This window comes from Typopeltis vanoorti, chromosome 17 (assembly GCF_054136105.1).
Source record: "Typopeltis vanoorti isolate ZY-2024b chromosome 17, IOZ_Tvanoo_1.0, whole genome shotgun sequence".
NCBI classification, from domain to species: Eukaryota; Metazoa; Arthropoda; class Arachnida; order Uropygi; family Thelyphonidae; genus Typopeltis; species Typopeltis vanoorti.
Window position 1 is genome coordinate 102,430,263 of NC_143565.1, and position 27,346 is coordinate 102,457,608.

At 37.3% G+C, this 27,346-nt stretch overlaps 1 protein-coding gene across 7 annotated transcripts in view; it reads left to right on the forward strand.

Annotated features, from left to right (window-relative positions):
* Positions 1-27,346, forward strand: part of LOC150097706 (potassium channel, subfamily K, member 16-like) — a 190,340-nt gene that overhangs the window by 136,698 nt on the left and 26,296 nt on the right. For all 7 annotated transcript variants that reach the window (XM_090407075.1, XM_090407076.1, XM_090407082.1 and 4 more), the window contains 2 exons: positions 25,939-26,115; positions 26,871-27,203. In XM_090407075.1, the coding sequence (XP_090263201.1) occupies positions 25,939-26,115; positions 26,871-27,203 (510 nt within the window). The remainder of the gene's footprint in view (positions 1-25,938; positions 26,116-26,870; positions 27,204-27,346) is intronic.

Sequence of the window (27,346 nt, forward strand, 5' to 3'; positions counted from 1 at the left end):
AACTTTCTAAAGCTGGAGGATTGGTTCTCCAAATGGAGATTGAAAGTCAACCTCCTGAAAAGCTCAGCCGCTCTTTTCTCAAAAAGGCCAATGTCTCCTGCAGGAGATGTGTTACTATTCAATACTAAACTTCCCTGGCAGACAGAAACAAATTACCTGGGTGTAATTCTCGACAAAAAGCTATCTTTCAACCAACACATCAAATCTGCGTGCGCAAAGGCATCTAAAGCCATAGCTCAGGTCTATCCGCTAATTAATAGAAATAACAAGCTCAGCAACAGAATCAAATTGCAACTATACCAGATGACGATTCGTCCTATAATCACCTATGCCTCTCCGGCCTGGAGCCACACCTCTAATGCTAACATTATCAAAATACAGCGAGTGCAGAACAAGTGCTTGAGAATGATTCTGAACTCCCCGTGGTATGTTAGAAACAATCAACTTCATAGAGATACAAATATTCCTTATATTTTCTCTTTTCTACAATCCTTAGCATCCAAGTTTTTCCTAAAGATGTCCACACACCCCCAACGATCTGGTTCAGCAAACTGCAGCATATTGGAGAGTTTTTGGAGAATCGAATTCTTTTTTCTTTTTTTTTTGCTGTAGAAATTCATATTACGATATTAATCAACAGCACTCACTCGTAGTGCCTTGGTTTTCATTGATTGCAACATTTTTTTTTGTCATTTTCAGATTCCAAGTAGTAAATTGTGTCACACACATAATACATAAATGAACAGAATAGTTACAGAAGGCACGTGAGACTTCAAAGTATCGTCATTTCTAGTTAGTTCAAGACTATTATGTTGCATAACACTGTACTTTACACGAAAATCGTGAAATTATCTAGTATTGCTAGCTGCATATTTGTGTATCACTTTATACTTCGGAAAAACTCTAGACTGTATACACTGGTGCCATCTATATTTGATTCTATTAAGAACTTTAGTGGGACAGACGTATCTTCTTACGAAGTGTCTATTTCTACAAGCTCGTGGATATGAATAGATGGAGGTGTGTGTGTGGGGGGGGGAGGTTGAATAGAAAGGCATGTTGTTTCGGAGTAGCAATTCGGCTCTGTAGGAAGAGAAAGAGAGAGTAATTATTACAGTCGTAATTGTCTTCCTCGACACTGTTCCTATTATGTGGGAGAAAGCATCATTACCCTATCAGATAAAAAAAATCTTAGCTAGTGAAATGCATTGAGATTTAGAGTGGTTGACTCCACTGACAACATCTGGAGGATATTTAATAACTGAAAGCAAACATCTTTGGATTATTTGGGAGAGAAAATAGTTTGAAGTATGGACCAATCTAAATTCAAAAAAAAAAAACCTTAAGGGCTACGAGATTTTAATTTCAAAAAAGTATTTATTTAATCTTCTCTTCTTAGAAGGAACGAAAACCGCAGTTTCCGGGTAAAAAAAGAAGCCCTTCCTCCGTGTGAGACTGGTTAATTCACCTTTCGTCGAAAGAGACCAAATAAAGGTTCCTCACGTCATGGACCGAAATCGAATCCAGGTCTTTCCTACCAAAAGGCTTCGTCTGTACTGAGTGAACTATGGAGGCAGATTTGGTCAAAATTTGCTGCCCGCGTTGGGATGTATATGCAGAGATTTCGGGAGCTGCTTCCAACACTTATCACGCTACAGATACATCGGAATTATCATTTCTCACCAGCTCAGTATTCGATCTTATTAATATATTTTTAAGCTGATTTATTCAGGTCCAAAAATATCCTATTCTTGACTAACCCTGCAGCCCGCTGGTGTTTGAGGTAGGCACTATTTTCCATGCGCAGTCGAAAGTAAGAAAAAAGAATTATTTATATTTAATAAAGACAATATATTATCATATTCAATGTATAACATATGTGTAATGCACAGTGTGTGTGTGCGTGCGTGTGTGTGCGTGCGTGTGTGTGCGTGCGTGCGCGCGCGCGCGTGTCATAAGTCTAATTACATCATATCTACTACTTGAAACTCCACAATCTCGGGATACGAAACCAGTGAAGGAATCAAGAAAGCTTGTTGTTGCTAAGCAACCGATATAGGTGTGCTTTTATGGATCTACTCTAATGAACTTCATATTAACACCAAGTCCATTACTGAATTACCGAGCTGTGGCTGCTTAATTTTACTTTTATTAAAAAAAAAATCAAGTAACGTACTATAAACGTTCAATATAAAATTTTAAAAAAACTTACACCGTAGCATATTTTTTTTTTTAAATTGGAAAAGACTTCTGCTGTGAGGGCCGATGTTATAACTCAACCTGACGGTTTTAATACGGGACACTTGCTTATATAGTTTTTTTTTAATTATTATTTTTTTTTTATATTTTTTTGAAAGGACCCCGTACCCCATATACATAAATTTTACTGCAAAGTCGTGTAAAATGGAGTTATTTCAACCACTGAAAAATATGTTTTTATTGCTTAACACAAGGAAAAAAAAAGCTTTGTCATTCTTTATCTTTATATTTAACTCTGTCTTCAAGGAACATGGGAAAAAAACCTCTCCCATCAACCAAACACAACAGGCTTTATCCTTTACACCTATAGAAAAGTATCTTTTTATGACGTCTTTGAAAACAACAGAAATAGTGTGTTACTCTCCAGTGGATGTTGGCCCCTATGTCGCAATGCAGGTAACTTCATCTTCCTCCCACTCTTCTCCATGTAGTGTTGCGAGTCATGCTCTTTGGAAGCAGGCCATACGTCTCCTCATCCCTACAAACGAGTCTGATAATGTGTGCTATCATTGCCAAGGCGAACTACTGTAGACATGCCTTTGTTCGACAATTTGCTTGACAGAATACGAAGAGATTCGTTGCTCACTTTCTATACATTATCCGATATATTTTGATAAAAATAATTCAGAGATATTTCTGAAATTCTAAATATTGTCAGTTCTGGTCTTAGAAAACAATAAACCAAAGCAGGAATTTCAAGATATACAGGGTGTTCGGGATAAATTTGACAGTTTCGTAAGGAAAAAGAAAATCTTCTTTGTATCTATTAAATTTAATGAATTGACAAAAAAACATTACAGGCAGAGTTAATTACAATACTATCAACAAGATTTACTCAAAATAACCACCATTAGCATCGATCACAGCTTCAATTCTGCTTTGGAACCTCGAACAAGCTGATGCTACAGTCTCCCTGGGAAGGGCCGCAAAAACTGTTTTAATTTTATCCATTAACTGGGCTTTTGTATTACTGGAAGTGCGATTGGTGTCTTTTTCAACTGCGCCCCATACAAAATAATCCATGGGGTTAAGGTCTGGGGAGTTTGGAGGCCAAACATTTGGACTGGTGAAGTCGTAGAAATTTTCAGACAACCATTTTTGACTTTTCCCAGAGGTGTGGCAAGGGGCCGAATCCTGCTGCCATACATACGGCCTACCATTGGCTACCCTTGTTATCCAGGGCTTGACTACAGTTAGCAACTCCACGAACAAAGCCCGAATTCCAATGCCAGGGTTCTTCAACACCTGTTCCTGCAGATTTGCGAGGAATTCTGCTGTACGAACGCAATCAGATCGTCTGCTAGGGATCTTTCTTCTTGCTACATCCTCGTAGTCACCATTGCAAGTCTCTAGTTCATGCCTGATTGTTTTTACTGTATTCAGGGAGCATTGGGCAGCAGTCGTAATATCCTTATTTTGATGGCGGGCACGAATCATCATGATACAAGTTATTCTCTTCCATGATTCAGGTGGGTTCCAGCTATCCATCCTTTCTGACATCTTGTATATGAATGAAGAAGGGTCCAAACTTTTAAATGAAGAGAAGTGTGTGTTAATACATGTAACTTACGGAAAAATATAATTAATTATAAATATGTCAAATTTATCCCGAACACCCTGTAATTCAGAGAAAACTGAACATGAAATAATTTTTCAGCATTATTTATTTTGGTATACAGAAGATAATTTTCAAACATCGAATAATGGCTTTGTAATGCTGGATATTATACTTTCCAAAACGATGTGCTTTTGTTATACGACCAAACGCCATATTGCTTCATTTGTTATTTTACCAATTCAGACATGCGCAAATCTGTCAGTTTCATTATAATATTATGATATTATGGAATATTTATTAATAAATGCTGTGTTTTAGAAGTTTCAAACGATTTCATATTATCTAAAAAAGTTGAATATGCGTTAAAAATAAAGTATAATTTACATTATTATTTCTAACAAAAGAAAACAAAAACGAAAATAAAGCATGGGTAAATCGTTTAAAATCAGAAGCGTTTGCATGACGTCACTTCCTTTTTAAGCTATTAAACATTTTATACTTGCAGAGAGAAATAAATGTTTGGTATTGCAGCACATAGTGTCGAATTTATTAAAGTTTTTAATACTAATTAAATAGAAGATTGAAAGATACAAAATAATGTTCTGCATAATTAGTTTTGTCAAGAAATAAATAGATTACAAGACAACTTTTAGCTGTTATAACTAATACACCTTTTATTTTTTTTAAGTTAATTAAATAAAATTCAAGCAGCAGGCGAGAATGATGATGGAGATGGAATCAATCGACCGTGAGATGCGGTGATTGATTCATTCAATCCAATACCCTTGGAGGGTAAGGGATGGCAATTCTGTAGCCAATGAAGTTCTAACTGAGGCTCGGCTATTGCTGTTACCCTCCTGCCATGATCAGAGCCTTAATTGCTCACTAACACCTTATCCTTACACTGTCCTCTACAGATAACGGGGAAGATGAAAAGCATTCTTGCTTCGCCCCTTTAAGCCAGTCCTTATAAGGACTATAAGAATGATGATGGAGAAGGAGAATCAATCGACCGTGAGATGCGGTGATTGATTCATTCAATCCAATATCCTTGGAGGGTAATGGATGGCAATGCTGTAGAAAATGAAGTTCTAACTGAGGCTCGGCTATTGCTGTTACCCTCCTGCCATGATCAGAGCTTTAATTGCTCAATAACACCTTATCCATACACTGTCCTCTACGGGGAAGATGAAAAGCATTCTTGCTTCGCCCTTTAAGCCAGTCCTTATAAGGACTATAAGAAAGAATGATGATGGATATGAGAAGAATTGGAATCGACCGTGAAATGCGATGATTAATGATTAATACCCTTGGAGGGTAATGGATGGTAATGTTGTAGCCAATGAAGTTATGAGGTTCGGCTAGTGCTGTTACCCTCCTGCCATGATCAGAGCTTTAATTGCTCAATAACACCTTATCCATACACTGTCCTCTACAGATAACGGAGAAGATGAAAAGCATTCTTGCTTCGCCCCTTTAAGCCAGTCCTTATAAGAAGAATGATGATGATGTGAGGTTGTCGGAATCAGTCGACCGTGAGATGTGCGGTGATTGATTCATTCAATTCAACACCCTTGAAGGGTGATGGATGGCAATGCTGTAGCTAATGAAGTTCTAACTGAGGCTCGGCTATTGCTGTTACCCTCCTGTCATGATGATCAGAGCTTTAATAGCCAATAACACCTTATCCGTACACTGTCCTCTACAGATAACGGGAAAGATAAAAATCATTCTTGCTTCGCCCGTTTAAGCCAGTCCTTATAGGGACGAGAATGATGATTGCCCTTGGAGGGTAATGGATAGCAATGCTGTAGGCAATGAAGTTCTAACTGATGAGGTTCGGCTGTTGCTGTTACCCTCCTGGGTAACAGCAATCGAATCTCTGCGTAGAGATTGGCTTTACGCAGAGTTTCGAGAGTTTGAGGTCGCTCTCTTAAGGTTTTTGCCCTAAGGGAGCAATTTGAGTCTCCGGGGAAAGTGTTCTCCGGCACGGCCGCTGAGGGGCTTTGTCGGTGAATGCTTTTCTTCGGAATATGAGAGGTTCTGTTCGGTGGCGGAGCGTGGGTGGAAGGCCATCACTGAGTAGAGCCAACGCTGAGATGGACGGTCTTTTGGCCACTATTGAGTGGTCTAGGGATCGTCGGAATTTTTAGAGACGGCTTTACTTATTCATAAGGACTTCCGAATGGCAATGCTGTAGCCAATGAAGTTTTAACTGAGGCTCGGCTATTGCTGTTACCCTCCTGCCATGATCAGAACTTTAATAGCACAATAACACCTTATCCCTACACTCTCCTCTACAGATAACGGAGAAGATAAAAAGCATTCTTGCTTCGCCCCTTTAAGCCAGTCCTTATAAGGATAATGAAATCGTGGAACGAGTGGATTTAGGAAGGTTAATATATCGATTGTGATTCCCTTGGAGGGTAATGGATGGCAATGCTGTAGCCAATGAAGTTCTAACTGAGGCTCGGCTATTGCATTTATTCTCCTGCCATGATCAGAGCTTTTATAGCTCAATAAAACACCTTATCCCTACACTGTCCTCTCCAGATAACGTGGAAGATGAAAAGCATTCTTGCTTCGCCCCTTTAAGCCAGTCCTTATAAGGATATAAGGATAACGAAATCGACCGTGAGATGCGGTGATTAATACCCTTGGAGGGTAATGGATGGCAATGCTGTAACCAATGAAGTTCTAACTGAGGCTCGGCTATTGCTAAAATGAATACGCTCTCTTAAGGTTTTGCCTTAAGGGAGGAATTTGAGACTCCGGGGAAATGTTCTCCGTCACGACCCGCTGAGTGGCTTTGTCGGTGAATGCTTTTCTTCGGAATTTGAGCGGTTCTGCTCGGTGGAAGGCCATCACTGAGTGGGGCCACTGCTGAGATGGACGGTCTTTCGCCCACGATTGAGTGGCCTAGGGATCGTCCGAATTTTTAAAGACACCTTTACCTTTAAATAAGGTGATTAATACCCTTGGAGGGTAATGGATGGCAATGCTGTAGCCAACGAAGTTCTAACTGATGCTCGGCTATTGTTGTTGCCCTCTTGCCATGATCAGAGCTTTAATAGCTCAATAACACCTTATCCCTACACTGTCCTCTACAGATAACGGGGAAGATGAAAAGCATTCTTGCTTCGCCCCTTTAAGCCAGTCCTTATAAGGACTATTCATTGAGGTTATCTATTAGTGTTTCAGCTTTCTCGACGTCAGTATAAACATCTATTAGTGCTTCAGCTTTCTCCACATCAGTATAAACAAATCCCTTTCTTGGTTTGTATAAGGGGTATGAGTTGATTTTTGGTGCAGATGGCTGTTAAGAATTTCCATAGTGAGTGATCTTCAGCATTGATGTTAGCTAATTTAGCTTCCCATTGATGGTCTCTGTATTTTTGCAGAGCTTCACGAACTTGTCTGTTTAGGTTGTTCAGTACTGTTTTGTCTTGTGGGGCTCTTGTATTATGGAATCTCTTTCTGGCTCTGTTTTTTTTTTACTCTAATTAGGTCCATGATTTCCTCTGGGATACGGTTGGTTGGGTGGAAGACAGTGGTTTGCCTGACTGATTCTATTGATTTCTTAATTTGGATGGTTACGTTATTTACTGCTGAATCTATCTCTTCCATTTTACTGATGTTGGGCACCGGACCAATATAATCCGGAAGAACCTTGGTATGAATGTGCGCGGGGGGAGAGAATTAATCTGATGAACCTAGATTAAGTACTATGGGACTGTGGTCAGAAGATAATTCATTAACTGTTTCTAATTTGTATTGGTATCTTATATTTTTTAAAATAACGATGACTAGCACATCTGAGCTGCCTGATGGGTTGAAGTGGGTGGGCTCGGTAGGTCTGGCCTTTGGTGTTAATTGAAGAGCTATGCCAAGCTGTGTGTTTTGAATTGAGGTCTCCTGCTATTATTATGGACTCATTTGATCCGAGTAGGGAGTCCAGATCTATTGTCAGCAGAGGAATGCTTAGAGGATTAAAAGCACCATAGATCTTGAGAGTGCCAGAGTTCCTGGTATGCACCTCCATGCTGGTCACCTCCATGTTTACTGTTTGGGGATTGGGTATTGTATGATTACGTAATTCTTGATATAAAAGGCTGTACCTCCACCTCTTGCGCCAAGTCTATCATTTCTGTACATAGTGTAGCCACGGATTTATTTTAGATGATATCAACTTTGCTAATATCATCTAATCAAGATGATATCAGCACAGAGACGAGTCGCAAATTCTTGAAGTTCCAGGACCTTGTTTATCAATCCATTTGCATTCCATGCTACTATCATGGTTTGCATTTTTTACTCATGACAGATGGCTGTTATAATGGTTTGAGTGCCTTGCAGGAATCTCTTTCTGGAAGATGGTGAAGGGCTGGTCTTGCTAAATTCCTGCAGCATAGTGGCAAGCGAAGCAGTTAAAACTGATGTTAAGTTGGAGCTTGCCTGCTTGCTCGAGAGATGTAGGAATCTTAGTTCGTGCAGTCTCGGCATATGTTTTGGTCGTTGTTGTGTATCGTGTTCCTTCCTGTGTGGTTGAAGGTGAGGTGTTTCGGACTGGGGGACCTACTAGTTGCTTATGGCGTCGTTTCGAGGAGGAGCAAGATTGACTCTTGCTGACCCTCGATTTTTTGGATTGAAAAGGCATCCCTCGTTGTTGGCGGGGTGAGGTCCTCTGCAGTTAGCACAGCAGGCAGGAGTAGATCGTGGCTTGGTACAGGTATTGGTCTGGTGTTCCTCGCCGCACTTCAAGCACCTGTAGACCGCATTACATAATTTTTCGGGAGTTCCAGAACTTTTGGCACCTATGACACTGTCCCGCTGATGCTTTCTTCCTGAGTGGCTCAGTTGATATTTTGAGTCTGCATGCAACTGTCGGTTTATAGATTTGCTTTTGTGTATTGCTGATTTCTACCAGTACCAAAGGCAAAGGCAAACCCCACGAAGAACACCTTCAGGTTCTTTTCGCTGGGTAAAGAGAAGTTATTATTATTATTATTATTATTATTATTCCTGATACCTCCAAGGAGTCCGAAGACTCATCGTGGGAGGATATCTACAATTCTCTCTACACCTAACCTCTACTACGAATCATCTCCATCAACGCCATCTACCGCCCACTTCCAACACCACCACAACTAGTAATTTTTGTCTGTAAATTGCGTGTGTTCTGAAGGGCCGATTTGTATGTATGCGGGATGAAAAACCCGAGTTTCCGGGAGAAAAAACCCTGCTACCTCCATATGAGATCGGCTAACTCACCTTCGATTGAAATCGACCAGATAAAGATTCCTCCCGTCGCGACGAGAATCGAACTTAGGCCTATTCCAATCGAAGGGCGCAATGTACCGTCGTTCTTCCAATTGCGCTACGGAGGCGCTATGGTATGGTAGATTTGCATTGTCCATAAATCTGGTCATTTGTCTATAGTCCGTGACTGTGGCAGGTTGAATTTTAACTTCTTCATCGGAGTTTTTGGCCCATGAGAATGTGATATTATATTCCTGTCTCATCAGCCACTGAAGACTGATGAGACAGGAATCCATTTTTCTTTATCCCTTAAGATGTTTGGTGGTACCTTTTCTTTAGGTACATTTACTGATTCCATCTCTGTTGTTTTGGGTTCTTCTGTGGTGGTAGAGAGATTTTTCTCTTCTTTTTAACAGTTTGGAATTCTGTATGTGTTTCCAAGGTCTGACAGATGTAGCATCTTCTAGATTTGGGGAGTGTACAAAGTCTGATTGCGTCTGTGTAATGATTCGTCACTTATGTCATTCATTTTGTCTTCTGTGACTGCTGAGGGTTGGGAATGTGTCAAAAAGCTTAATTTTTACCGGCGATTTGTCACTCAGCAGCTTTTCCAGTCTGAGGAATTCCTTATATACATCCTCAAATATGGCCTCATCCAGAGGTTTTGCCATGATAGTAATAAGTGAAAAATGTGTAAAGACACAGATGGAGAAAGAATTAAGATTGCTCAGGCGTCCCGAGCAAATTACATATAATCCTGTGGACTTTTTAGGGGTCACTGGAAAATCCCGTAGACACACACAGGTGTTTTCCAGCAGAACAATATACTATAGTTTAGTATGCCCTAAAAACAGGGAAAAGGAGTGTCAAGAACTCACTTGGCCACAGAGTGAAACCTACCTCCCTAAAATACCATACATCCGCCACTGGTCCTCATAACGGGTGAGGCCTACACGGCCATTCAAACTGTGTTAGCTCCAGTGCAATGTGAGTTTCCCGAAAAACCTTTTCAAGAGTTATTTCAGGTAGAGCCTAAAATAACACATCCGATCACACCAAAAGTCAATAACCGACCCTAATCACAGTGCAATCCATCTTATGCAAATCTAAATATTAACCTTATGCACAAGATTCACCATCATATTAGGATAACTTTACGACAGCATATTGATAATTCAGAACATATCACTCCCACTACTCCGGCAGAAATAATAAATATCAAAAATATCACAGATGGCATAACCAATCGAATAATAAAAATACTTCCAAGAAAGGCCATAGTCCACCTCCTCAACATTACCAATGCCATTTTAGATACCAGCATTTTCCAGCTGCTTGGAAGACAGCCACCATCATGCCATTGAAGAAGCCAGGGAAAAATCCTCAACCCCCCCCCCCCCCCCAAATACAGAGCTATCAGCCTGTTGTTCAGCCTCGGAAAGGTGACAGAGAAAGTGATCCTCACAAGGCTTCAAGCAGAAACAGATAAGTTAGGAATTTTACCCAGTGAGCAGTTTGGCTTCCCCAAGGCCTATAGCACAGTTCAACAAGTACACTGGCTAGTGGAGATCATCACAAAAGGCTATAATTGGAAACTCCATACAGCTGCCATCTTCATCGATGCTGAGAAGGAGTTTGGCATCAAGGCCTTCTTTTCAAACTCATAAAATTAAACTTGCCAATCAAGCTAACAAAAATAATCCACTCGTACCTGAAAGACAGATATATGCAGGTCAGGGTCAGCGAAACGTTTCGTCCAGACGCAGGGTCTTGGCAGGCGTACCACAGGGCTCTCTTCTGGCCCCTCTCCTGTTTTCAATCTACGTAACGGACATCCCTCTTAACCCGAGAACAACATTCACTGCATTATATGCAGATGATACTGCATTAATGGCAAGATCTCTGACTCCAAAACTGGCAACTAGAAGATTTCAAAGCAGTATACATATACTAGAGGGATGGATCGCAGACTGGAGGATCCAAGTGAACCCCCAAAAGAGCTCAGCTATACTTTTTTCTAGAAAGAAAATCCATAGTATGGAGGACATTCTTCTTTTGGGAGTTAAGATTCCATGGCAGACTGAAGTCAAATATCTTGGAGTGATTCTTGATAAAAAAAAAAAAAAAACTTCTATTCAGTAATCATATAAAACACACTGCCTCGAAGACATCCAAAGTAATAGCGCAGCTCTACTCTGTGATCAACAGAAAAAGCAAACTGGATACACAAACAAAGTTAATAATTTACAAGATGGTAATAAGACCGGTCATCACTTACGCATCCCCCGCATGGAGCCACACCCCCGAATAGAAATATTCAAAAACTACAGAGATTACAGAATAAGTGCGTGAGGATGATTCTGGATGCCCCTTGGTTTATTAGAAACTCCCAGATCCATAGAGAAGTCAACATTCCGTACATCTCCTCCCTTCTCCTAGATCTAGCTGAGAAGTTCTTTACCAAGACAAGCAACCATCCAAACCAGTTGATCAAGGAAGCTTCGGAAGATAATGAAGCGGAATGCTACAAATATAAAAGGCCCAAGTCAATCATACATCCAGCTGAACACATCTAACTTCACTGCCCTCAATGGGAGCATATAGCTCACAAACGCTCCATTCAAAGTTCTTCCTTTACGGACAAAGGGGAATATGAAAAGCATTTTTGCTTCACCCAACTGATTGAAACGAATTGAACAGTGTTAAAAAATACCGGAAACTTTCAAAGAGGGAAATTAAACGTTCTTAGGCACAATATTTAGTTTATTAGAGTAACCATAGTGAACGCTAGTGGATTTTCAAGGATTTCTTTTCAACGATACTACATCATGAGAAGTTTATCTACACTTAGTCTGAAGTAGCCCTTGACAAATACTCACACCAACACTTAAAAGAAGCACCAATTGATGAACCTGTTGCGAATAAGACTTGGCAACCGATGGAGAACTGGGCAAAGGACTGACATGGAGAAGAGCCACATTCCACTGATTACCACACACAGGCTGTCTTCACGTAGAATTATTGGCATTTTGCCAGGTCATAGCATCCATTACGCACGCAGAATCATGTGATCTCACTTAATAGAAGAAATGGTCCGAACGATTTGTTTATTTTGTAAGAGTATATTGTAACTGTTTTAGAGAGTTCGTGTGCAGATCCTGTTTAGGATCTGCACACGAACTCTCTAGAATCTGATATTGATTGAATATAAGATTGAAAATTGCAAAATAAAGTTTTACATAATTAGTTTTGTAAATAAACAGATTATGGGACAACTTTCAGCTGTCATAGAACAAAATATTATTTATTTGTATATAAAAACCGAAATAAAATTGCTATTGTTATGTTACAGTTAAAATATTAATCAGATAACTGTAGCAATTTTATTTCTGTTTTTATAAAATAAATAAATAATATTTTGTGCTATAACAAAATATTTCAATCGGATTATCTGTTTTTATAAAATAAATAAATAATATTTTGTGCTATAACAAAATATTTCAATCGGATTATCGGAATTTCAAAAATATTTCAATATTCAGTCGGATTATCACCTTGCGGTACCTCTCTATTTGGAGAAAAAATTAAGAACTGATTATTTATTTATCTTAAAGATATATTAATAAAAATGTATAATAAAATATTATATATGAAATAAATTATTAAAATAATCTTTTTCTTGGTTAATTGAAATAAAAATTGAGTATATCTAATACACCATTTACTTTTTTAAAGTTAATTAAATAAAATTTAATCAATTTTGTGTAGACGAAACAGTGCCAACATAAGTCCTGTGTTTCTCGTTTAAGATGGTATTAATTTTCGATATTTGTTGGAAATTGGAAATAATACTTGATTTTCATCCTATGGGAACTACTTGTTATTTATTTGCTGTTCGTTGAGACCTTGATTTTTATCCTAAATTATCCATGACATTACAGGCAGTGGCATGCCACTGCCTGTAATGCCATGAGAATTTTAGAATTACTTATTCAGTACCTGCTTATCAGTACTTGGATTCGAATTCCAGATCTAGGAAGCACCTCCGTAGTGTAATAGAAATAATAACTAAACTTGGCCTCTGGTTGGAAAGACCTGGGTTCAAATCCCACCTTTTACAGAGCGAGGAACATTTACGTATAAGGATTTTTCAGCTATAGGCAAGCTAGCTCGACCAATACGGAGGATGTAGGATTTTATTTTATTTTTTTTTAATTTATATTTATTTGGTTATCCTGAGGAATACAGCCAACTAGCCAGAGAATATCAGTCGCTGTTAATTGCCTACCACGGACAAATCCACTACTGTATGTTATTTGTTTATTTGACGTGACTTTCGGCCTAACTTATCCCACTTAATAGGAAAAACAAACACGTAGCCAATATGTTCTGTTGTTTAAACCTACTCCAACTGAATTCAACTATTTCCATACCAAAAGTTCTTTACTCTTTGACGCGAACTTATTTTTAGATCAGTGAAAAGAATGGTACACCATTCTCTTAAACAGTATATCCTACGAGGGAAGGTTTACAGTCTGATTTAGTCAACCAAGGAACTCGAGTGCTACAAATAGCATAGCAAGGTTACTTGAGAATAAAATAGAATACCCTCACATAATAACTAAGTAGAGATATTTAGGAAACGATGACACAACTGCAGATCTATTGTGTAGTTGGCATTTGCTAGCGCCATACAAAACATCGTTTTGTATGGCGCCAAAAGTTTACTTTAATTAATAATATTAATTAATATTTCCTGCCCTTCTCGATGACTGATACTAACCCCCCCCCCAAAAAAAAAATAAAAATAAAAATAGACAACCTCAGAACGTTACTGACTGGACTGGTGAAGCATACATGCTATTCATGTTCGCCTTTGTCTGTAGAGGGGAAAGTATGAGTGGGATGTTCTTGAACTTTATGCTCGACCTGTGAGATTACCTATGTTCAGCTAGACGTAGGATTGACTTGGCTCTTTTGTATTTCAGTATTCTGCTTCATTGTAGTCAGTAGCTTGTTCGATCAGCGGGTTTGGATGATTGCTTGTCTTGGTGAAGAACTTTTCCGCTAGATCATGGAGAAGGAAAGAAATGTTGACTTCTCTATAGATCTGAGCGTTTCTAATAAACCATGGACAGTCCAGAATCATCCTCAGACATTTGTTCTGGATTCTCTGCACTTTTAGAATATTTGTTTCAGAGGTAGGTAATGTAGGGGAAGCGGAGGTGATGGCCGTGCGTATTACCATCTTGTATATAAGTAATTTGGTTTATATATCTAGTTTGATTCTGGGGTTGATCATGGAGAAAAACAGACCCCGGCCACCACACGAGGTAGAAAAACAGACTTAAAGTTCTTAAAAGAACTGGCTTAAAAGGGCGGAGCAAGAATGCTTTTCATATTCCCCGTTATATGTAGAGGACAGTGTAAGGATAGGGTGTTATTGAGCTATATAAAGATCATGGCAGGAGGGTAACAGCAATAGCCGAGCCTCAGTTAGAACTTCATTGGCTACAGCATTGCCATCCATTACCCTCCCTGGGTACCCATTTTAGTCGCCTCGTACGACATGCATGAGCTACATTGGGGCTGATATATAAGTAAAGCCCTCTCTAAAAATTACAACGATTCCTAGACCACTCCATATTGGCCGAAAGCCAGTCCAACTCAGCGTTGGCTCCACTCGGTGATGGGGCACCCCCCCCCCCACCACCGAGCAGAACCGCTCATATTCCAAGAAAAAGCGTCCACCGACAAGGCCCCTCATGGGCCACGCCGGAGAACATCCTCCCCAGAAACTCAAAATGCTCTCCTAGGGAAAAAACCCCCTCACAGGGAGCAAAATTCCGGAAGAAACCTGAGAGAGCGAAACTCAGCGTCTATTTTAGTCGCCTTTTACGACACGCATAGGTTGCGTTGGCGCTTTTTTTAAGTAAAGCCGACTCTAAAAATTAGGACGATCTCTAGACCACTCCATATTGGCGAAAGACCGTCCAACTAAGCGTTGGCTGCACTCGGTGATGGGGCACCCCTCACCACCGAACAGAACCGTTCATATTCCAGGATAAAGCGTCCACCAACAAAGCTCCTCACTGGGCCGTGCCTGAGGACACACTCACCGGAGACTCAAAATATGTACTCCCATGCAAACCTCCCGAAATCAAAGCCCCCTTCCTCACCGGGAGCGAAATTCCGGAAGAAACATGAGAGAGCAAAACCATCGAAACTCAGCGTCCATTTAGTCGCCTCTTACGACACGCATAAGTTGCGTTGGCGCTTTTCTTATCACGGCCACCACACGGGAATTCGAGAGAAATAGACATGTTTTAATTCGATCTGTTATATATTTGGTATATTAGATCTATTATGGCGTACCTTCGAATGTCTTGAGTATTTCTTCCAATTTTTTTCAAAAGCTTTATCAAACTTTTAATAAATCAAATCAAAAATTTGATAAAACCTTTGATACAGTTTCCAGAATTTTTTTTTTCATGAATAAGAGTTTATTATAATAATTCATTATACAGTAATGAAATTATAACGAATAATATATGTACATGCATGGATTTTGATATAGCTAAAATTTGATCTTTCAGACGAACGAAATACTTAATCGAAGCAACATTTTTATCATCATTATCATCATCCTTTCAGGGATTTGGATCAATTAGCCTTTTTTCCGTCTCATTTCATCTTTTCCTCGGTCGTCTTTGACTTCAATATCCTCCAACTGGGTGTATCGGAGTATTTTTTGGTGTAGTCTTGAACTGTCCATTCTTTCAATATGTTGAGTTCACTTCTTTCGGTGTTCGTATACTTTGTCCAATACTATTTTTAGTTCTTTGCTTATTTCTGTGCTCATTATTATTATTATTATTATTATTATTATTATTATTATTATTATTATTATTATTATTTGTCCCAGAGAATATATATAGCCTACTATCCTTCGCGGGAATTCCATTTCTCCAGTTCCTATTCCTTCTTTTTCTGTTTCTCCAGTTTCTATTCTTTCTTTTTGTGGTCCATGATTCACTTCCGTATAGTATAAAAGGTTTTCTCTTTATAAACTCTTCTTGTATGGTTCTGAACTTGATTAGGTTTGAAAATGTTATTGATCATCCCTGTAATCTTTGTAAAGTTTGAAATTTTGATATCAATGTCATCTTCTTTTATATTTTTATATTCAATCATGATTTTACTTCTGACCAGAGATCGTCCTTTAAAAGCAATAATTTTTCTTTTGTCTATTAATAATTGCCTAAAGAATGATCTCGATTTCACTTCTCGCTATGATTATCTGGCAAACAAAAGTATATTAAGTATAAGAATAACTTAATAGTTCGTCTGGAACTAATACGTAGAGTTCCACAATCCAGTTTATATGGTTTTATATTTTCCTTCTATTTCTTTACTAATTCATCTATAACAGATGTTGTGACATTGTTATAGATGGTGACATTGGGCATCCTTGACGGGCCCATTTGTTTATTGATTTCCATTCTGTAATTTTTTCATTGATTTTTACAGCTGTTCTGATACACTGATACATATTAATTATTGCTGCAAGCAGCTGATTTGGAATTCTTAGATTCTTGAGTATGGTCCACAATTTGTTCCTTAAGACTCTTTCAAAGGCTTTCTGGTAATCAAAATGCTATGTGCGTTTCCATGTTCGTAATGTTTTTTCATTAAGATTTTTTGTGTAAAAGCTGGGTCAATGCACGATCATCCTTTTGGAAAGCCATTTTGTTCTTCTCAAAGTTTATCTTATACGTATGATTTAAAATTTGAAGTTAATGTTCGTGCATATAACATATGCTTATCGCCTTTTTTATATATTGGAATGATAATTGCCTTATTCCAACTTTCTGGGATTTTTCCTTGCTGCCAAATGCTGTTAAATAATTTTAAATGTCTTTCAATACTAAGCAATGAAAATTATATTCTTTAACTGGAATTTTTGTTATTGTTATTGTTGTTGTTTTGTTTTGTTTACAACTATATATGCTGAAGTGAAATCTCAGTTTATATTGGTTTCATTCAACGAAAGAAATTGTATATAATTCATTTACTTATAAGATTGTGAGACTTCATAAATTCTAGTTCAAATAAAATTTTCCGAACAAGATAAATGTGAGTAGAATAGAAATTTATAAAAATAAATAAATAAAATAGAAGAAAGTGTGCATCGGAAAGATTTTAAGAACATTTGGAGAAAGATTTTTGATTCGTCAGAGCACATAATAAATTAACTACAGCCACGGACTACTATCCAACCATAGAGGGCACCACAATAGCGGATTAGTTCCTTTCGTTACGATTTGAACTGTTTCCATAGTTTCTTGATTACAGTATCTTTTATCCTGTTACGGGTAGCTTAATAAATGGTCATATTTATTTTGTTCACTTGTGGTATTGTGAGTTAATACCATAAAATATTAACATGAACAATAACAAGTAATTAAACCTTTATACAAGACCAATTATTTTCGTTATTCTACAGATTCCCAAAACATTTTGTCATCGTTTGAACATGATATCGATTTCCACTTTAACACACTTTTATTCAGTGTTTATTACAGTACATCATTTATCACCGCTTGGTGGCATTTCTCGAAAGTTGTCATGCGCATAAGTAAGGAGCAGATACCGGTTCTCAGAAAATATAAAAATTAAAATATATCAGACATTTTAAGGCTATTACAAAGCTAGTTATTTAAATCAACAGATTGCATAAAATACTGTATATAAATATATATGTATACGTAATGGATAGTATAAAAATTATATTAAAATAAGAAAAATCTTATGTAAAGATTGAATAATGTCATAAATAAATTAAATTAAGAATTCTCTAAAATACTATTTTTATGAAACATATCTTTTGATTTCTGTATACTTAATTATAATTTATTATTACAAAAGTCTAAATGCAACATGTTTTCTCTGATATACCTGTAATTGTAATGTAACGATCTTATTCATATTTCTTATATGAATAATATTACTAGTTGTGGTCTTATATTACTAGTTGTGGTGGTGTTGGAGGTGGGCGGTAGATGGCGTTGATGGAGATGATTCGTAGTAGAGGTTAGGTGTAGAGACAGTTGTAGGTGTCCTCCCGCGATGAGTCTTCGGACTCCTTGGAGGTATCAGGAATAATAATAATAATAATAATAATAATAATAATAATAATAATAATAATAATAAGCTAGGGATTTGGGAGTGTAAAGAGATAGGAAGTTAAAGTTCAGCGACCATGTGAAAAAGATTGCAAATACAACTCAAAAGATAATTGCAATGCTGAAACGAACGTTTCAGCATTGCAATTATAAGGAATGTCAAGAAAGATAAGGATGTCATTCTTGCCTCTTTACAAGACCTTGATACGATCTCATTTGGACTATTGTGTGCAGGTCTGGTCTCTTGGTTTTCGTTGTGATTCTGATATATTGAATAGAGTACAAAGGAGAGTGTTAAAAATGATATCAGGATTATGGAATACTGATTATGAAGACAGATTGAGAATTTGTATACTGCAGATTCTAGCAAGCAGGAGAAACAGGGGCGATAGGATTGAGACTTACAAACTTCTTAAAGGGTCATACAGGATTTCAATTGATGGAATTTTTTTAGTTTATGGAGGGTGGGGAAAGGACGAGAGGGCATATTAGAAGCTGAGAATGAAGGCCGCCAAGAGGGGGGGGGGGGAGGGAGCGGTAGTGATTCTTCAAAAGAGGGATATGGAAGGAAAAACAGTTGCCTGACAGATCATTTGACTTTTTTTTATTGAATTTCGTTTCTAAGTTTTAAGCCCTCGCGGTTTTTAGTCACTTCACAGGTTAAATAGAAGCATGAATTCTTTTATCCTATACTGTTGGAAATAACTCAAGTTTATTTGGCTTATTTGATTTTCCGATATAAATACTTTATTCTTTTTGTTTTTTTGAAAAATGGTTCTCGATGTATCAAATTTTAGAGATATTTCTTTAAAGAATATCCATATTATGGCTCTCTCTCTCTCTCTCTCTCTCTCTCTCTGTTAGTCCTTTCCATGCGGAGTTGGACTATTTTTATCCCGGAAACTCAGGTTTTTCATCCGGAAACAAGTAACAGCCAGAGAACGCGACGGTACAGGGTAGTTAATGCTTATTCTGGTAGTATCCTATGTCCGTATATTGCGTGTGTTCTTCTGACCGGTTTGCCTGTTTTAGTGAGATGAAAAATCTGAGTTTTCAGTTGTAAAAACCCTGCAGATCCGCATGAGACCAGATAACTCACCATTTGATTGAAAAGACCCGATAAATAAATAAATAAACAAGCAATAAACGAATACTCGAAGTTTATTAATTATACATTGAAATATATATTGGAGAAGGAACTTTTATATGCTCACAATGATAATCCCATTTTTAAAACTCACTGAATTGGTCATAAATGATTTCAACTTTCTTTCTATCAGGTACGTTCCAGTGATTATATCATTGCATTACTTGTATCCTGGCGGTTGGGCATTGCAGACATTTAAGACGGTTGTTTCTAAGTGTTTTGGCTCGTTGCCATCACTACCGAAAGGTCCACTTGGCCAACTCCTAGACCATGCATCACTCCGAGAGGGATGTTTATTTTGAGACTGTGCTGTGACGGATTTCATTAAAGAGTCGTTAGAGGCAGATGTGCCTTCTTAATGTCTTCATCCGAGTAGGTCACATATCCCATGTTACGATAGATGGTACTGAACTCGCGTGTGTATGTGTCAAACACTCATGCTAATGCAGACTGTAATATGTAAGAATCTAGCATATTCAGTAGATGTAAAATCCCACCAGTTTGGAATTCTAGAATATTTTTTCGCCTTATTCATTTACAGAAATTTATATTTCTGAAAATTATTACGTAAATCGGAAAAGCGTTGAACGAGGTTTCAGATTTTATTGTTTTGAACATTATTATTATTTTTAGATATGTTGTGTGGGTTGATTTTGTTAAGTTAGGATTAAAAACTCAAGTACTTTTTTTAAAAACTCAAGAGCCTCAAGTACTGAGGCTCAGGTACCATTGATGTCTCTTTGGATGGAATGACCGAATCTTGTCTAGCATGTGAAGAACTCCTCTACAGGATTTTCATTCGAAGATAGTTGGTCATAATCAACAAAACTCGATGGAGCAAGCTTTGGACAAGGAGGATATCAGAGTTCTATGACACCCTAATGTCTATACCATGAGTGTCCAATGTTTTGGCTTGCCTAAGCCATATTGAGTGAAGAGGAATTGTCTTGGGACGCATATAAAATGTATAATATAGTCAATGTATATAAGTAACAACGCTTCCTTTATTTTTTTTTACATTTTTTATTATAATATTAAAAAAAGAGATCAGCATAAACACAAAACTAGTGAGATATTTGGCCTTATTTACGTGAAACCAATACATCAATGTCTGGTTCGATGGAAGTGGTTGCAATTCGTAGTGAGCTCTCAAGGTTCTAGGCAAAAATTTTTGATCTTACTTTACTCTTCGTATGCTTCATTCTTGAAAACATTTGTTTTCATGAATGAAGCGATGACATTAATAAAGTGTGATTGTGAAGCGAAGGATATGTTTCTCTGGGAAGATAGGTCTTATAAAAATCTAACAAAGAAATGTGATCAAATTTTTCTTGAAGTCGAAGGTAATGCATTTATGTACAGTCGCAAATATACAAAACAGTTGAGATTTTTTTCTGAAATTATTATTATTTGTCACCTCCAGGGAGTCCAAAGACTCGTCGAGGGAGGGCATCTACTCTACATCTACTACTATTCTGCTTCCACCACGCACAATTCACCAACTGACCGTAACCACACCAACGCCATCTACCGCCAACCACCACCATTAGTATTTCCACAGACAATCACAAACATCCATGCCCACGAGGTGATTCGAACCCGGCAGCCTCTTGACTGGAAAGCGGACACACTAACCACTCGGCCAGCCAGGTTGGCAATCTTGGAAACCAATTCTCAAATTCCTGTATAAACGGAAAGAAAGACAGCATATTTTTCGCATTACATAATAATGTTAAAAGTTTAAGATCTTATGGAATTGCATTACTAACAGTCCATGGCCGGACATGGCCCGCAACCTGGACATCCCTGGTCTAGAGCATTTTCTCACATTTAGCTTCAATATGGAGATATTCGCTGTGACGCAGAATAACATGAGAACAGTCCTGGAACGTTTATCTACAGCACCTTCTGTTAATCACTCAGCATTTCACTGCTAAGTACAGTATTTGTTCTATCCCTTTCTTGATAATGTTCAAGGATTGATAGTACCATCCTTGAAGGAGTACCATCGTACAGATGATAGGTCAAGGTCAAAGGTCTCATTTATATAATCGAGAGGCCTCATGTTTATTAATTGCGTGCAGTCATAAATCTGATAAATCGAAAGCAAACATTTAAATATGAATACTTCTGACTTGCCTTCGCATTTTAACGAAAAAGGTTAGCTAATGAATAAATTTAAATAACTTTCGTTTTTGCCAAAAGAAAAACAAAAATGCATATCGCTTTAAGATGGTTTTCCGGCATTTTTGCCAGCTTCCGAAACTCATTCGCCCTTGCTATTTAATTTCCTGGGTGTGTCAATAAACACGCCAATAGTAAATGTCTATAATCCGAGCTTGTTCCAGGTCTAATAAGTTGTAGGTCTTAATTTTTCAGAATAAAAAAAAAAAAAAAAAAAAAAAATCTTAAAATAGCACAAAAGATTGAAGGATAATGAAGTCCTTGCGAATTACCCAATCATTCAAACTTTTCTTGTTAGAATTTCGGTCCGTGGCCTTGGCAACGACCCAAAGCAATAACATGCAAGAAAAGTGCCACACCTTGCTAGTTCGAGCATGCGCTTTTAATATTTTTATAATAATCCCAAAACACGAAAATCGGAATGGTCTGCGAGATGACTAGTAGAGCGGGAGAAAAGATTTATGGACATTGAATTTTAATTTGTAGATTTGAATTTCTTTAAAATCTTAGAATGGACAGATATATCAAGAGGAGTACGATAAGGATGTACCCTCTCACCTCTGCTTTTCAATATATATATATATATATATATATATATATATATATATATTGACATGATTGGGACGAAATTATAGAATACAGCAAAATGTATTATAATATTCCGGTAGATGGCACTGTGTTCACGAATTGAATTTTCTGTTTTGAAGTTGGTAGCCTGCTTTCCTGTTTCATAGGTTGGTACGCAACCGGAAACAGGAAGTTGTGTTCACTTCCGATTGCTTCAAATATCAGTTTTATATTCACTCTGCAACAGGCAGGTGTTCACTTGAGTTTTGAAATAATCTAAGTTAGATCAGTGCAATCATTGTTCAAAATGAGTAAAATAAGTAGTTACTTTATGCCAATGAGTGAACAAAAGGAAGGATGAAGAAGCATAAATTGTTGAATCGACTTGTGATCCTGTAAAACAGAAAACTAGCACCGAAAATACACTTGGTGAAGAGGATCACGAAACCAAAAGCGAAGATCCACGTGGTCAAAAGGAAGCAGATTCTGATAATGATTGGACCGAATGTTGGACACTTTTGCAGTAAAATGACTTCTGCGAGAGAAACGAGTGGCTGTTTGTCAAGAATAAAATGTTGGGCTGTAAAGTGTGTCGTGATGTCGGAAGTCTTGCCGTCAATAAACACATGGAACGAAAAGTTCAGCGGACTGGGCAAATGGTAAAATCGGTCATTTTGGGGAATCTAGCAAACAACAGTTAATGTCATTAAGAAGAAGAAAAAAAAGATCTACGATCATAAGGAGAGTGCAACGCACAAAGCGTGCCAAAAAATAAAACCCGAAGCAAAAAACGAAACATTAGAGAAAGTTTTCTTTGTCTCATAATAAAGACGACAGGAAAAGTGTTTCGAACCGCTTACAAAGTTGCGAGGAGAAATCCATCATTTAACAATGAAGACGAAATAAATTTACAAGAACTTAATGGCCTAGACATGGGATATATTCTTCATTCTGCAAATGCTTGCATTAACATTGTGAGCCATATCGCAAAATGAAATGAGAAAAACATTAATAGACAATACATAGTGAACTCCCAGAACAAAATATCGTTACTTATTGATGAATCGACAACCCTGAGTAACACAACAACATTGATTGTTATTGTTCATGTAGTTCTTCCTGAAATTTCGGCTTCTGTGAGGCTTTTCCTAGATTTGATCGAATTATCAGATGTAACTGCTGGAGGAATTCTAAACTTTTTAATTAGTCATCTTGAGTGTTTAGAATTATCTGAAGATTGCTTAAAGGAGTATTTGTTGTCTGTAACTTGGGATGGTGCAGCCGTGTTGTTTGGTGTGCGTAATGGTGTAAGGAGGCTAATACAAGAGAAGTTTCCTAGTGTTATTTTCTGGCATTGTGCTAGCCATCACCTTGAATTGTCTGTTAGTGACACAGTGAACAATGTGGTAGGAGTGAATCGCTTTAAGAGTTTCATGCACAAACTTTATATGACTTATCAAGCTTCACCTAAGAATGCTAGGGAACTACAGGAATATGCAGCGACTCTGGAACAACTTCTTAAAATTTGCAGAATTTTAAGCACTCGCTGGGTTGCATCTAGCTTTCGCACTGTTTCTGCAGTCTGGCAAGACTTTGAAGCCCTCGTCCACCACTTTCTTTGGGAGCAAAAAGAGACAGCAGAAGAAGCTAAACAAATCGCTTTCTTTATGAGGGCCTTTTAAGAAAAATAACGTCATGTGAGTTTGTTCTTGATTTAGGCCTGATGTGTGATGCTCTCCAAGAACTTAGTGAACTAAGTCTAGATTTATAAGAGAGAAATATTGACTTGTACGAAGCAGACAGGAATATAAAGAATACAGTTCAACGTTTTGAAGAAAGAATTGAAAATTTAGATTCCAAGTATTGGCCAGAAAATCCTTGGTGAAGCTGAAATTAAAAAGTTAGCATGCAAATTTCGCTTAAATGAAAGAGAAGCAGTTCGTGGTTTTCGTGAATATCTTCAAGAGAATAAAGTCCCGGACATACTACTTCCTCTAAAGCACACTTCGGCACAATTGCAATATATTCCAGTGAATGGGAAAGGGGTTTCTCTCAGATGAATCTTATAGTAACTTCATCTAGGTCATCTCTGCTTGCACGAACAACTTCTGCACTGATGTTCATCAGGATAGTAGGACCACTTCTCACTCAGTTCAACCCTAGCAAATATGTGAACTCATGGCTGTTCTGAGGTCGCCATTCTGCAGTTGATACCAAAAGCAAGAATCGATCTAGAGACGACGAGGGTATATCGGAAGATATGTTAAAAGTGTGGAAGTTGCTATAATAACATCTTCACGGCGAATACCGGCACCTTTTTTTTTCCAGAAAAAAAAAAAAACACTGAGTATAACCCATTTGGTATACAAATAACCCCACAAATGAAGATAGACACACTACTATTTTCAGACGATCAGATAGTATTAGCTACATCAGAAGATGATTTACAAAGATCATTAAAAGCATTAAATGATATCTTAAAACAATATAATATGACAATATCTAAAGAAAAAACAAAAATAATGGCATTCCAAGGAGAAAACTCAATAAGTAAAATAATGATAGATAATAAAATATTAGAACAAGTAAATACTTTCAAATACTTGGGATGTGATCTATCATACGAAGAAGAAAAAGACATAGACACCAAAATATCCAGAGTTGAAAGTAAATGGCATAATAAATAGTATATTTAAGCCATCCCTAGTACAAAAACACACTAGAATCAGACTATATAATGTCCTATCAAAACCAACTCTACTATACGGAAGCGAAACATGGACCATGAAAAGGAAAGATGAAAAACGAATTCAAACAGCAGAAATGAAGTTTCTTAGAAAAACAGCTGGATAGAACAAAGGGGGGGGGGGACCATAAAACAAATGAAGAAATTTTACAATCCCTGAATATAAAATTAATTAATTACTACATAAAACAGTATAAACAACAATGGATACAACATTTAAATCGAATGGACAACAGCAGACTACCAAAACTATTATACAAATATAAAATAAGTGTAAAAAAGAACAATCGGAAGACCAAGAAAGAGATGGCATGAGACCGGAACAGGCCACCTGACCTAAACTCCATGTTAGGAAGAAGAATTTCTTTAAATTTATTTCGGGAAATGAATAGAAAAAAAGTGAAAGAAAACTTGGAGGAAATAGTAGGAGTTATGAAGGCGCTGACTACTGCACTATTGAGAGCTCTCTAAACCAGTCAAGTCAGAGTGTGTTCATAGGCCTGTTTGTCTGTTTTGTGGGAAGGGGGAACTTTACCACTTCCTCTGAGACTGGTTAACTTAGCTTAGGTTACAAGAGTTGAAATGTTATTCTCCTTAACGAGGTTCGATTCCAGTCAAATCACGATAAATGACCAATCATGTTTACAGCAATGATTAGGCTTATTAAATACCTCAGTATAACTTACACAGTATAACTTTATAATCTTCCCAAAATAGATTAGATTCGGATCTCTTGATACAAATATGCTGGGTTTTGTTTCTCCATCGACATTTATTCCAGAATCTTTGACATTTCAGGATATTCGTCAGTGCACTGCTGGTATTTTGGGAACTCCCCGATAGCATAAACTGAAAATTTGCGTGTCACGGAGTCAGATTTTGTGTGACAGGATTGAAAACAAATTATTCTTTAAATGATTTTAGGAATCAGAGAAAGGTATGCAGTTATGCATGCTTTTCCCTTGTTTTAAACGTAGTTTTCTGCAGCTCAATTTTAAATCAGTTCAATTATACCCGAATATGTCTTTTGCAGCCAAATTACAATACCTGCACCATCCTAATCTTACTCGTCAGGATATGGAAGATCTTGTACACCGTTTGGCGGACGCTATGAGTCAGAACTTGATGGATGATAGCGGCAACGACACACACATCAACTGGAGCTTCTACAACTCATTTTTTTTCGCCATCACCGTCGTTACCACAATAGGTAATTTCTCTTTCTCTTCCAAATATCTGCTGTTTTGTGTTTTTATGTAAACTTACTGTCACCTCTCCCCAAAAATATATTTCTAAACTCTGATAGCCTTAGTTGTGTTAGAAAAAGAATTAGTGGTGTATTTTTTACTTAATAGATTCTAGGGAAATCAAATACATTATTCATTCTTAATCAGTTGGGTAAGGAGGTGTCTATTCCTTCTAGCAAAGTTGAGCATTTTTGTTATTCTACACTAGCTAAAGGTTGGCTTTCTAAAATAAAATTTCTGTTATTGTTTAGTTGCAATTAAACTTTCGTATTACAAAAATTGGAAAAACAAATTTCCACTTCATTTGCAATTTATTTATAAATAATATTATTAAATAGAATATTTAAAGGTGTATTTAATGTTTTTAGAATTTCATAAAAACATTTTAAACTTTTCAAAATGTTTAGAAGAAAATGATAAGATAATTAAGATTATATTATTATTTTTACAAGAAGTTTGGAATAGATAAAATTAGTATAAAATTACATTGCTTTATATAAAATCAGTAAGTCATCACAAAGGCGTACACTATTGTGTGTTTCATTTTTCATTTTCTTAAGCTACAAAATACTATCCGAACTTACTCAAATGACTTAAAATTACTTTAAAATGCAATTGTTTGTAATATTTAATCAATTAATTTAAGTAATTAACTTAATTATATAAACATCTTGATTTAAACAACGACTCATCAGAAATAATGTTCTTTTTACTGTAGGGTATGGACATCTAGCGCCCTCTACCATACCAGGTCGAATATTCTGCATGCTCTACGCCATGATTGGGATCCCAATGACAGGAATTTTGTTAGCGGCCATCGGTGACCACTTCAGTAAACATTTGATGAAAAGCTTGCAACGAGCCAAGAAAATCTACACCTCAAAGTTAGCCTTGGCCATCAATGCCTTTACTTTTCTTCTTCCTTGGTTTGTGGTGTTTATGATTCTTCCAGCTGGAATATTTATGGCTACAGAAGATTGGACTTTCTTGGAAGGACTCTATTACTGTTTTATCACTCTGTCGACTATAGGATTTGGAGACTACGTTGCAGGTGAAAGGTCTTTCTAAGTTTGCATATCTCTTTGCATAGATGCATGTGTGTGTGTGGGGGGGGGTTCGATAAAGGTTGATTCAGGGAAATTAAATGTCAGCAATCCCAGTTTAACTAAGGACAATTGACAACTACACCCTCTG